Source organism: Procambarus clarkii, chromosome 86 (genome assembly GCF_040958095.1).
Source record: "Procambarus clarkii isolate CNS0578487 chromosome 86, FALCON_Pclarkii_2.0, whole genome shotgun sequence".
NCBI classification, from domain to species: Eukaryota; Metazoa; Arthropoda; class Malacostraca; order Decapoda; family Cambaridae; genus Procambarus; species Procambarus clarkii.
The window spans coordinates 22,220,163-22,234,276 of NC_091235.1; the positions used below are offsets into that span (position 1 = coordinate 22,220,163).

At 36.4% G+C, this 14,114-nt stretch overlaps 1 protein-coding gene across 4 annotated transcripts; it reads right to left on the reverse strand.

Annotated features, from left to right (window-relative positions):
• Positions 1-226: 226 nt before the first annotated feature.
• LOC123769369 (eukaryotic translation initiation factor 4E1) lies at positions 227-12,719 on the reverse strand. Of its 4 annotated transcripts, none has more exons than XM_069317189.1 (6): positions 12,652-12,694; positions 10,204-10,382; positions 9,583-9,770; positions 5,940-6,117; positions 3,047-3,186; positions 227-1,100 (listed from the first exon to the last, which is right to left on the reverse strand). In XM_069317189.1, the coding sequence occupies exons 2-6, from the start codon at positions 10,246-10,248 to the stop codon at positions 1,088-1,090; spliced, it is 564 nt and encodes a 187-aa protein (XP_069173290.1). In that variant the 5' UTR covers positions 10,249-10,382; positions 12,652-12,694; the 3' UTR covers positions 227-1,087. The 4 variants fall into 4 exon arrangements, with proteins under 4 accessions (XP_069173290.1, XP_069173288.1, XP_069173291.1 ...); XM_069317187.1 differs by having other exon boundaries at positions 232-1,104; positions 12,652-12,689; XM_069317190.1 differs by having other exon boundaries at positions 232-1,104; positions 10,252-10,382; positions 12,652-12,685.
• Between the last annotated feature and the right edge of the window lie 1,395 nt (positions 12,720-14,114).

The window sequence follows — 14,114 nt, forward strand, 5'->3', positions numbered from 1 at the left end:
AAGTATCATTCAAAAATATTATAGTACAGTAATTATAAATTACTAATTGTCACATTAGGTTATGCTGTATTTTTCTTTTACAGTAATTGCTATCAGGCATCTGTACATAGCACCAGAGTAAAAAAAAAAATATATATATATATATATATATATATATATATATATATATATATATATATATATATATATATATATATATATATATATATATATATATATATACAGTATATAATACAAAAAAATCTACAAATGTTTCAGCTGGAATGGTTCACATTTTGAATACAAATTGTTAAATTTCCCAGGTGTTAATACAGAGAATATAATCATTGCTTCTTTGGTAACTATACTACAATAAGAAAAGTCTGATGTTAAGTAGTGTCCTACTAGCTCGAACATACAATGGGAAGTGCCATGTAAGGACACAATTTGTTTTTTCAATATAATATTAGGCATTACCTGTATACATTACCAAAACAAATACTGGAATAAATTCAGAACAGAAACCAAGCACCTTCTCCTAGTATATAGGATAATATAATCATTTCAAAGTTCCATTGTTAAATTGGGGGAATCAAACTATACATTCGAAAGTGTGAAACAAGAACATAAATAGATTTTAGTACTCTTTAAGAAGCCCATTTAATCCATGGTAAATGACAATAAGTAAAATTTATAATGCATATATATATATACTGTATATATATAATTAAAGTTGTTATTGAAGAACCATACATAACACACACACCGCAGCTCTGCATTCCTTTCTTGAATAAATTTGGTAACAAATACATTATATTTTACTTCTTACACAGTACTGTACAGTATATAGTATATCAAACTTTTCTTTAGTTAAACAAGATAATTTGTAATATACAGTAATATAAAATAATTTATAAGAAAACTGTATATATCCATGCTAGTAAAACTTGAAATCACTTGATAACAATATGAATTGGTATCCTTCAGGTATGGCACATCCTTTTTTTTTAAAGTGTATACAGAGTGCTAAACTGTACACCATATTTTCGCTGGGCAGAATGTGATCGATACATCCAATTTACTGATTCGTTGTATGATTCCTTCAATGCTATTTTACATATCTTACTGAAACAAAAATTGTTTAATCAAAGAAATAGAAATTTCATACAATGAAGTTTTTAATAAATATAGTAATAATAATAATAATAATAATAATATAGACTAGGTCATCATCATCATAAGCTAAACTACCAAACTGATTAATTAATAAAGGATTTTGTATACTGTTTTCAGTCAGAATAGATAACATTCTCTTTTTGATTTGGGCTTCAGGGGACCTATTCAATGTGATATCAACTCCTGGTTCTTTCTCCATCTCCATTTCGTACTCAAAATCAGAATAGATAACATTCTCCTTTTGATGTGAGCTTCAGGAGATCTGTTCAATGTGATATCAACTCCGAGCTCTTTCTCTCTCTCAATTTTGTGGAAGACTTCGTCTCCCATTTGGTACCACCCTGTATATGGCCTCCTGCTCCCTCCACCTAGCAGCATTACTTTACATTTGCTTGAGTTGAACTTTAGTGGTTATTTGTTGGACCATTCCTTCAGTTTGTCTAGGTCATCAGATATTTATTTGTTGCTAATTCAACACATTTATTTATTCTGGTATTTATTTACTGCTAGTTCAACAAATGAATGAGGTACAGTATAAAGAAATAGTATAGTCAATAATATAGCTTTAGTCAAAGATTTTCCCACATCTTTCCCAAAATGCTGTGCATATTAGTGGCTTTAGGCATAGTATGTAATAGCTCAATCTAGAAATCCAACATTCTGTTTGTAACTCATCTTGTATGTACAGTATGGACTGTACCTTTACCTGAATAAACATTTATTTACATGTATTATTTATTTATATATACTGAACAACAGTTCTTACATTCTTGTAAAGCCACTAACACACACAACATTTCAGGCAGGTTCCTAATTTTAATTTGTTCCCTGGAATATGACCCACCAAATTGTTTAACAACCAGGTACCCACTCACTGCTGGGTGAACAGAGGCATACAGTTGAGAATTCGTGCCTAGTCAATCCTTCCCGGCCAGCATACGAACCCAGGCCAAATCGCTCACGAAGTGCAGGGCAAGTGTGTTACCAGTGCTCCACGGGACTGCTTTGTAGTTAAGGATCATTGCACAGATCCTCCTTAGATAGGACTTGAACTTGGCCTAAATCGCTCATGAAGTTTGTCAAGCTTGTCAACAGAAGTGTGGAACAAGCGTGCCATAACTGCACTACATTATTCCCGAGACTTTTCTTTCCATTGTATTTTAAACTAATACACTGTCTTCGTATTTACAGCTTTGACAGGTAGGAGATTCCTTAGGTTTATTACCCTGACACTGCATATTCACACACACTTCAATGTCTTCTTGATGTTGCTCCTATAGTCTTTCAAGTAGCCATAAACTTAATTACAGTTCTCTCTCAATACATTATATCAAAAAAAGTATGTGCCCCATTGCCAAATTCTTTCATTACGGTGACAGCTGTACGTACAACCATGTGTCAATCTTCCCAGTTGATTGACGGTTGAGAGGCAGGACCAAAGAGCCAAAGCCCAACCCCCGCAAGTACAACTAGGTGAGTACAGCCCAATGTCTTAAAGCTTGTCCCCATTGATAAAGTAATCTGCTTCTTTGTACTCACTTCAGATTAATTGCTGCTGAATTCTTATTTCCTAAATTTACTTGAATTAATCTGAAGTCATTTTATACAAAATAATTTCTTCAGCCATAACATCTTATCTTTCACACACTAGAGGAAAGGCACAAAATTCTGGCTGATAAACTTTTATTTGTTAATTAAAACAAAGGCTTAAAACAAAGCATTCAGTATTTAAACAACCCAAACAAGAAAATTACAGTTAAGGCCTACTACTTAAGACTAATAATTATCATATAAATTGGATTCATTTTATAAAAAGTTATGTTTGAATTAAAGAATTAAATCATTGTAATTTAAAAAATATCAATAAAAAAATAGGGGAACATTAACCTACCCAATTTCAAGGATGTTCTCCTTTTTTGATGCATCTGCAGTCCATATACCTATTTTGTCAAATTTCCTCCATACACTAACAACGCAGCCACAGACTTGTTCATTGTTATCTCCAAAAGCTTCTCCAATTAATAAAATCAGCTGAAATATACCAAGTAACAAACACTAAAGCTTCAGAACGAAAAAAAATAGTCTATTCCTTTTATATTTCCCCGGTAAGTATCGCATTAGAAAACTATCATTTGCTAATTTGTTGTTAATCATTTATATTAAATTAAATTAAATTAAATTTTTTATTCAGGTAGGGTACATACATACAAGGTAAGATACAAAGTTGATGGATTTATAGATAGAACTAGTACATACAATGCCTGAAGCCACTATTATGCAAAGCGTTTCGGGCAGGAAAAACATTAAAGACTAAAACTTAATACTAATTGAGTTTAAAGTATAAAATGTGTTGAGAACAAATAAAAATAAAAATAAGAAAGGGGGTCACATAGCTGAAAAAGCAGCACAAATACAATTAGGTCGACAAACAGCGTTGTTTAAAAAAGTAGATATGGGTTGACAATAGAGGGGTAAGGTAGGTTACAGGGAATTTATTCGGTAGTGCTTCGTTTTTATCTTAAACTGGTTGAGAGAGGTACAGTCTTTAACATGGTTGGGAAGGTCATTCCACATTCTGGGTCCCTTGATTTGTAGAGGATTTCAAGTTTGATTAAGTCGTACTCTTGGAATATCAAAACTGTATTTATTTCTGGTGTGGTGCTCATGGGTTCTGTTACAACCTTCAATGAAGCTTTTGAGGTCAGGATTGGCATTACAGTTCAGCATTTTATATATGTATAATACACATGAGAGAATGTGCAGTGACTTAATATCTAGCATATTCAGAGATTTGAGTAAGGGTACCGAGTGATGTCTGGGGCCAGAGTTGGATATTGTCCTAATAGCAGCTTTGTGTTGAGTATTTAGAGGATGTAAATGATTTTGGGTAGTAGAACCCCAAGCACAAATACCATAGTTGAGATATGGATAGATGAGGGAGTAATAGTCACCAGGGCAGGGCGGGGTACATAGTATCTGAACACTGCAAACCAGGCATGACAGGGCAGATCTCATTGAACCTTTAAAATACTGAACAATTTGGAGGATGTTGATTCAGACAATTTCTTCAAAAGGTAACAAACAAGGAACGGTTTCACAATGTAAGATTTGTTGAGTTTGAAGCCATTACTCCTTGAATGTGTAACAGCTGACCTTTTAAAGAAATAGTCTGGATCAATATCCTCCAAATTGTTCAATATTTTAAGTTTTGATATCAGCCCTGTCATGTCAGGTATGCAGTGTTAACTATGTCCCTCAACATCTTCTGGTATGAGAGTTGACTTAGTTCTGGGATGATTTTTGTCACCCAGTGTTGAACTTTCTCCAGTGAGAAAGTCCTTCAGAAGATGAGGTTTACACACTTGAATACAGTACTGTAATAAAAATGGGGATGCACCAGAGATTTGTACAGTTGAATAACTACCTTCATTTTCTTGAAGCCAAAGGTTCACTTGACTATTCTTAGTGTTTGGTTGGTTTCTTTTTTACTGCAGCTCCCTCTTGTTGTGCAACTTTCAGTGGTTGAAGGATTCTGACTACAAAGTCCCTTTCTTCATCAATCTGCTGCAAGGTAATGTTTTTGATTTCATAGTTGCAATGTGCACTGTTATGCCCCACATGCAAGGCCTTGTGTTTTTCAATATTAAAAAGCCTTTACCAGTCTTTCAACCATTTGTAGAGTTCACATAGTTATCTTTGAATGGTCTCGATATCATTTTTCACTTCGTGCTAAGTGCAGATCTAAGATCTTCACTATAGATCTTAGTGTCATCTGCAAATCTGATGTGGATTTCTTCCATAGCATTATAAACCTATGGAACTGCCTACCTACTGAAGCCATAAATGCCAAAACAGTACTGGAGTTCAGAACCTAGCTGGATAAAATCATCAGGACAAATGGGGGGAACCTTTCACAAGCTGCTGCCTTCCTCTCCTCTTTGAGGCCACTAAAGAGATGGTGTACCTCAGGTCAACTCAGGAAATATTCTTATTTATGTAATAGATGTTCGACAAAAAAGATTATCCTCAAGATGAAACTTTGCACTACCCACAATCACCAGGTGGTGTTTTGCAATTACTCTCTCTTTGATAGTCTCAGTTAGTTTAGCTTAGTTCATTTATCATGCACCGCTATACCCATCTTGTGGGCAGTAGTGGAAAGGGTTACAGAGGCCTATAAGGTGATTGTCTCATTGAGGGCAGTCTAGTGAATCATTATTCTGGACCATTATGTGAGTTTTTTCCTGCTAAAATTTTTCAAATTTTGCTAAAAATTACCTACAAAAAATTATCTGTTAGATTAAGGACCTGCCCGAAACACTATGTATACTAGTGGCTTTACAAGAATGTATAACCATCAATGCTATGTGTGTACTGTATATAAAAATAAATAAATAAATATTCTATAATTGTAATATTCAAAGTCAAACATTTATTGCTAGGTGTTTAATATAGTACAGTAACTTAACAGTTGAATTATTAACATGGTATTATTTTAAAGCTTTCTATAATAAGTTTCTATAATTAATAAATGTTTATTCAGGTAAAAGTACATACATACAAGATGAGTTACAAACAGAATGTTGGATTTCTAGAGAGAGCTGGTACATACTATGGCTAAAGCTACTAATACACACACCGTTTCGGGTAAGCGAAACATTTTGAAACGTTAATTAGCATTTCTAATTAGCACTTACAATTAATCTATTCATATAACTTAAAATATAAGAAATAATTCTCAAGAAATAGTTCCTAGCCAGACTTGCTATCTATTCTGTACTTGCCATTTCCATCCATATATCATCTAGTTTTTGACAGTCATTTGATTCTTGTATGGTGAAAAGCCAGCGACCTCCATTCCAATTGTGGCTATCTTCCCACATGGGTTTGATTCCCTTTCTAAACATTGAGTAACCAGAACCTCTTTCAATCTCTGAAGGTAGATTTAAGTGATGATACACTCTGCAAAAAGAAGATAATTTCATTATTTATGATGTATTCTGATACAACAATCTGCTAGTAGCTAAATGTGACCAAAATCATTATTTACTACCCCAGTCAATATAGTAATAGAAATTTAATAACTATCCAAGAGCAAAGATAAATACCCAGTAGGCACAATATCCAAGAGTGGCATTGGCTCAATGCTAAATTAATGTTATCAACTGTTGATTCAACATTCAAATTAAATCAAAATCAAATGTTTATTACTGTAAAGTACATACATACAAGGTGAGATACAAACATTGATGGATTTATAGATAGAGTTAGTACATACAAAGCCTAAAGCCACTATTACGAAAAGCGTTTCAGGCAGGAATTCGTGCAGGAATTCGGACATTGAATTAACAATAATGACATTAGGCATCAAAAGTCATTTAAAAATGCTTATAATCATGTGATGACAAAATTTGTCTCATTAGCTTTATTTACAATAAACTACAAAGACACATGAATAGTAATGTCACAAAATGGAATACAGTAAATGTTTTATAGTGCCAGTGTTTGCCTGAATATCCATCTGTAAAATTTCAATCATTCCCAAATAAATTACTCTCCCCTTTAAATTCACTTGTATAGTATACTTAACTGGCACAGAACTGTATTCTCATTTCTGCACAAGAATGCCATCCCAGATATCTTGCCTTTAAGAATTGAATAGCAATTTTTGTTAAGGTTGTTAAAGAGGAAAATATAAATATTTTATAAAAAAAAAATGCAGAAGGTTTGAAGTAACTAATATTTCTATTTATTATATACAGTACAGTATATCCAAAAATTATGTGCGGCACTTAAGGTAAATTTAAAATTAATGAGTGCATTTGGCTATCATTTCAGAGTAATAAAATTCAGTACTGTACTCCCAAATGAAATAAAATTCTATATTTCCTTTATCCAATTCAAAGATGATACAAAGAAGTACCTAACTGACATGTAGTACGTTCATATTTCTACTGTCTATTGACCGAAACACTACGTGTTAAGAGGCTTGGCAAGAATGTAAGAACATCAATGTTATGTACTCTCACAAACTCACTGTACCTTGTATGTATATAAATAAGCAAATATATAAACTCTACCAAGTAGCAAATCTATATCTGTACAAAAGAATATCTGTCTGCCTTTCTTTGTCTCTTCAAGGTTGGAGGCCAGATGCTTCCGGCAAACCTCACCCAGCTTTCCAAGATGACACATGGGAGGGGATGGGCACTCTCATCAACTATGACACTCCCCAACTGGCCTGGGGAGTGTCATAGGCCAGTTGGGGGTCGGCCAGTGCCCCACTAAGAAATATCAGCATCTTTAGTGATCCTTTGATGAAATTAAGAGATTTAGTGATCAGACATGATGAAATCAAGTCTGAAAATGGAGCTGTGTTTTTTTAGCAGTTTTCAGTGCTTCATAATGTTAAATTTTCAGAGAGAGTGTGGAGGAGGAATGAGATGGGGGGGGATATGAAGGAGGGGAGAGGGGTTATGGAAGGAGAGGGCGGGGATGTTGAAAAGAGGGCAGGAGTGAGGGAAGAAAAGGAAGGCATCAATCTTTCACCAGTCTTTGAACGTTGCACAAGATAATGGAGCTACAGTAAAAAAAAAAATAGGAATAGTCAAATGAACCTATGATGTCAAAAGAAAAAAAATGTAGCTATTCAACTTTATTATTCTCTGGTGTGCTCCTATTTGGACTGTTGCATCCAATCATGGATACCTTATCTTCAAAAAGACTTATCCACTTTGGAGAAAGTTCAACACTGGGTGACAAAAATTATCCCAGAATTAAGTCAGCTCACATATGTACCAGGAATGGTTGAGGGGCCATGCACAGAGCTACCAACACTGCAAACCAGACATGACAGGACTGATCTCGTCAAAACTTAAAATACTGAACAATTTGGAGGATATTGATCCAAACCACTTTATAAAAGGTCAAATGTTAAAAGAGCATAAAATACATACTGTACATAAAAGGAGCAACAGCTTCAAGCTCAACATGCTACAATGTAAGGCAGAAAATAAGAGATACTTTTTCACATTGATGCAGTTCAAAATCCAACTTCTTGTCTAAGGTCCTTGCCTTATTTCAGAGGATTTTTTCAACTGAATTTAAACTGAGAAATACCAAACTAACTTCATATATAGCATAATTCTCACATTCCTTCATCTTAAATTTGTATCCTGGCTGGGGGAGGGTTGATTGGGTGCCAGTTCTTAAACTGTAGCCTCTGTTCACCCAGCAGTGAATGAGTACCTAATTGTTAAACAATTTGGAGGGTTGTATTCCAGGGAAAATTAGGATTAAGGACCTGAAATGTTATGCATGTTAGTGACTTTACAAGAATGTGAGAACTCTTGTATATACTGTGTATAAATATATATAAATATATATTATATATATATAATATATATTATATATAAAGATAATTTGTCTGCCATTATTGAACATTATACTGAACAGTATCTGTACTGTTCTTATAGTTACCTCTATAGTTACCAAATAAAAAATTAATACTTATTTATTTATTTATTTATATACAAGAAGGTACATTGGGTTTGTGAGAATACATAGCATGGTAATTTACAATCTTGTAAAGCCACTAGTACACGCAGTGTTTCGGGCAAGTCGTCTATGAACGATTCGGTACAGCACATCAGCATTAGATATTTCCATATTTGGGATGGAGGTGCCCACACTGTTTGGCGCGACTTACCCGGGTTTCCCTTACATGGGTCCATTCCATGCACCGCCCCTCGCAATACTGTACATAATTTGTTTTGTCAGGGACAGGAAACCTGTGTATATATATTTTAGGCTTGTATTGAGATAACCCCAAGATCAGATTGCAAACCCTCCTCAGGATGCAATCCCACAACTCCCCGGAACCTATTTACTGCTAGATGAACAGAGGCATTAAGTGGAAGGAAAATTGCCCAACCATTTCTATCCTTCCCAGGGATTGAATCCGGGATCCACAATTGTGGATAGAAATTGGAGCTACCTCACATTGGTCTATACATCTTTTATAGTTTTCCTTATCCACATGTTCCCTTTTTTTTATGTTGTCTTCCACCGAGACATTTCGTAAGTTTAACAAATAATAATCTTGGGCCATATTATGCTTAATGGTTGTATTTATGATGTTATTACTAGGTCATAAGTATTCAAGACAGAGACTAAGTTACTGTACTTGGATCAAATTTTCTAATAAAAAATAAACGCAGAATTTTTTTTCCAATATGAAATTTTGTAAACGGTATTAAATTTTTATAATGGCACAGATGGTTAAACCATCATAAACTTCTACATACTTGGAATGTAGAATGATTAATAAATGTAACCCAAAATGTTCATACATATTAGCAGGACTCCTAATATTGTATACTAATATCCATTGAAGCTATTATAAAATTTGGTATAATTTAAACTTACGCCCAAAAGTCCTCAACAGTGTTAAAGCTGGCTATTTCTGTATGACATTCCATCCAAACATTGCTACTTTTAACCTTATAATACCACATCGTCCAGGTGTTTTTTAATGGATGCTTCACCAGTAATGACTCCAGGGCAACATAATGACATTTATGTTCTTCCTCTTCACACTGTCGCTGCTGCTCAGTCTGAAACAAAGTTTTTTAATAATAATAATAATAATTTATTTAGGAACAGTACATAAATAGTTGCAGTTTTACAGTACAAACATTCTGTTACTGTATATTTAAAGATAGAGGTAGTACATACAATACCTAAAGCCACTAGTACACACAGCATTTCAGGCAAGCTATTATTTAAGCTATTTTTATATGGAGTAAATCACAATAACATGGGTGAAAATTAGACACCCAACCTACACATCTGTAAATACTGTATAGGAAGTGAATACTTATAAGCCCATTCTGAATCATTATAAAGTCACATAAGGAAAGAGTGGCAGACTTTCTATACCACTCTCTTTACACAACTTGATAATGGTCCAGGATGAATTGGAGTGACATCACTTTCTGTATATTCAGATGTACATGTTGGGTACTGTATCTAAATTTTTACTGATACCTTATGTAATAAAAAACCAAAGCAATTTTTTTGTAATTTCAACATAACTGTATGGATGTGATAGTAAAATCTATACTACAGTGGGGTCCTGTGGCATAGTTCACAACCAAGACATCTTGGGTTCGATTCATATGCACGATGGACACATTTCTTGCCATATGTTGCTGCTGTTCACCAAACTGTAAATAGATACCCAGGAAGTTAGGCAACTGTTATGGGTTGCATTCTGGGGAAGGTGTGTCACTCACTCAGGGGGGAAGCTTTCAAGGTTTAAACAGGCTTCTTGTCCCTGACAATGGGAAACCATATTTGGTATAATACGGCTGTATAATATGTACTGTACTGTACAGTACATATTTGGTATAATGTGTACTGTACAGTACTGTATGATGAATTTCAACTTTTAGTAGTCAGTTTCACTCTTCTTGCTTTGATGTGGAAGAACTATTGATACAATCCTATTACAATCTTATCCAAATTTACCTGAGGGCCACCATTTCTCTAGTGGCCTGGTTGGGGACAAAAAGTCAGCAGTTTGTCAAAGGTTCCCACATTTTTCCTAATTTTACCAAACTGGATTTTGAACTGCAGCAATGTCTTGGAAATTTGATAAATAAAGGCAGCCCTCAATTTGTAGTGAGAGTGTCCACACTCATGCAGAAAATGTACAAATCAAACTTAAAAGGCACAGAAATGGTGAAAATAGGACTAGGAACCTGAGACTCATAAAACTAACTTTCTCCTCAAGTTAATATCAAAATATTTATTTTTTACTACTCTCTCCAGTTCCTTGGCACAAATTCAAAATTCAATGTAATCCAAAATGCCTGGAATGTAGAATGATTAATAAATGTAATCCAAAATGTTCAAACAAAAAAAACATTTGAAGATTGCTGGGCATGAGCTACCATGACTTAATGCTGAGAAATTTGCCCCAGCAGGTGACAGCTGTGTAACAGTGCCACAGCAGCTAACAGCTGTGTAACAGTGCCATAGCAGGTGACAGCTGTGTAACAGTGCCACAGCAGTTGACAGCTGTGTAACAGTGCCATAGCAGGTGACAGCTGTGTAACAGTGCCACAGCAGGTGACATCTGTGTAACAGTGCCACAGCAGCTAACAGCTGTGTAACAGTGCCATAGCAGGTGACAGCTGTGTAACAGTGCCACAGCAGGTGACAGCTGTGTAACAGTGCCACAGCAGGTGACAGCTGTGTAACAGTGCCACAGCAGGTGACAGCTGTGTAACAGTGCCACAGCAGGTGACAGCTGTGTAACAGTGCCACAGCAGGTGACAGCTGTGTAACAGTGCCACAGCAGGTGACAGCTGTGTAACAGTGCCACAGCAGGTGACAGCTGTGTAACAGTGCCACAGCAGGTGACAGCTGTGTAACAGTGCCATAGCAGGTGACAGCTGTGTAACAGAGCCATAGCAGGTGACAGTTGTGTAACAGTGCCAGAGCAGGTGACAGCTGTGTAACAGTGCCACAGTGGGTAACAGCTGTGTAACAGTGCCACAGCAAGTGACAGCTATGTAACAGTGGCACAGCAGTTGACAACTGTGTAACAATGCCACATCAGTTGACAACTGTGTAACAAGTGTTATATGCTTAAGACTCACAACACGTGTCTCAAGTACACTGTGACACAGGCGTCCCCCTGGCGTTCTGTGACAAGTCTCACATAGCTTTCACCTGTTTTGGCCCACGTGACACAAGTGACACCTGCTTTGGCATTCCTGAAACAGCAGCCACATGCTATGGCATTCGTGACAGAGCAAGAGGCAGCCATGCCAGGTGTGCCATAAGAAAGAGGCAGCTATGCCAGGTGTGCCCCAGCAGGTGGCAGCTATGGCAGGAGTGCCACAAGCAAGAAGCAGCTATGCCAAGCGTGCCAGGTGTGCCCCAGCAGGTGGCAGCTATGGCAGGAGTGCCACAAGCAAGAAGCAGCTATGCCAGACGTGCCAGGTGTGTCCCAGCAGGTGGCAGCTATACCAGGAGTGCCACAAGCAAGAAGCAGCTATGCCAGGAGTGCCACAAGCAAGAGGCAGCTATGCCAGGAGTGCCACAAGCAAGAGGCAGCTATGCCAGGAGTGCCACAAGCAAGAGGCAGCTATGCCAGGAGTGCCACAAGCAAGAGGCAGCTATGCCAGGAGTGCCACAAGCAAGAGGCAGCTATGCCAGGCGTGCCACAAGCAAGAGGCAGCTATGCCAGGAGTGCCAGGTGTGCCCCAGCAGGTGGCAGCTATGCCAGGAGTGCCACAAGCAAGAGGCACGCAAGAGACCAACTTTCCAGCGGGCGACCACCAACCCTAAACATATATTTTCCTCCTCTGTCATATTTGCCCCCACCCGCGCCTCCCTCTGTGCCTCTCCAAGTGTCATCCCCGGCACGCTGCGTCGGAAGACAGACAGGGAAGACAGAGAGGGAGACAGAGAGTGTCAACTTACCATCCTTCAAGTCTCTGAATGGAGACCAGCTGACGCGAGGGTCGAGATGCGCATCGCGCTCCTTGATAAACAATGACTAAACATTCCGTTATCATTAAATAGTTTGTATTTAATGATTTAACAGGTTACCTGAAGATAACTAAAGGCTTGTATGCCATATCTTGCATCATTTTGACATTATTCATGATGTTGAGGGATACATGTGGGGTATTAAGTGGGAAATATGGGCTTTTTAAATTAGTAAGTTTTACAATATATTTTGTCCTATCACACGTAAAGTAACCTAGTATCTTTAAAATACTGTACACAATTTTATTCTATAATTATTACACACAAGGCTCATGGCTTATTTCTTAGGCCTATTTAAAGATAGGCCTAGGAAAAGTTAGGGTTGGTTCTTTGCTTTTTTCACGGCTCTGTTACAAAAAATTTGTACTCTATTATGAGCAACACTTCATCTTGGGCGCCTCCGTTCTCAGTAGCTATGGGAATTATAATTTGTTTAGGACATTGATGTTTCTTATCATATAGGTCTAATGAGATTGTAGGGATATATGGTATAGGCCTAGTTTAGTCCAACAGCACTAACATAAAGACTATGAAAAGTTAGCGGGGGAGTATGTACTGTAGGGATATATATATATATATATATATATATATATATATATATATATATATATATATATATATATATATATATATATATATATATATATAACTAAAGATATGCCCAAGATTACTATCCGAGTGCCGGCGGTGGGGTGGTTCAAATAGCCTCGGCTATCACCTCATTTTGTCCGGTCTTGATGGTCAAGTGGATTAAGGCGTCTTGTACATACCAGTTGCGTGGCTCCTGGGAGTATGGGTTCGAGTCACTTCTGGGGTGTGGGTTTTCAGTTATATATATATATATATATATATATATATATATATATATATATATATATATATATATATATATATATATATATAATATATATATAAACTCGTTGACTCTTAATGGAACATAGACATCCACATACATTAATGTCATCATTGCATTGTTTCATTAACAGTTCAACCTGTCCTCTTACAAAGAACGTCGCTTTTCACTGGCATGCGTTACTTAAGGCCAAAAATTGACGTATCTGAAAATGGAAGCGGCTGGCGAGAGTGACGTACTGTTCCGTTCTCTGTTTTGGGTCCTCTGGTAGGTTAGGAGAGACCACTTTAACTTGATTGTTTTCTTGGCGTTGGGAAACCTTAGGAGGACGGGCTGAACAGTCACCATACAAAGGGAAATTTGACTTTCCCTTTGTGCCTCGATAAAAATTTCGGTGAATCCGAATCATATGACATCACTTTATCATAATTCTTTCTGCTCTTCAGTCTCGTATTGGTATCTTGAATGCCAGCTAGAAAAATATGTTCGAGTGACGTTAAATCCACATCGGATCGATGTTATCAAAGTTGATTTAATATTA

Coding starts and splice junctions, on each gene's coding strand:
- LOC123769369 (XM_069317187.1), bottom strand. CDS start 10,248: ATGTTGAAATTACAAAAAAATTGCTTTGGTTTTTTATTACATAAG. Junction 6,118..9,582: donor ACTGTTGAGGACTTTTGGGC/GTAAGTTTAAAT, acceptor TTCTTTTTGCAG/AGTGTATCATCACTTAAATC. Junction 3,187..5,939: donor ATGATATATGGATGGAAATG/GCAAGTACAGAA, acceptor GGTATATTTCAG/CTGATTTTATTAATTGGAGA.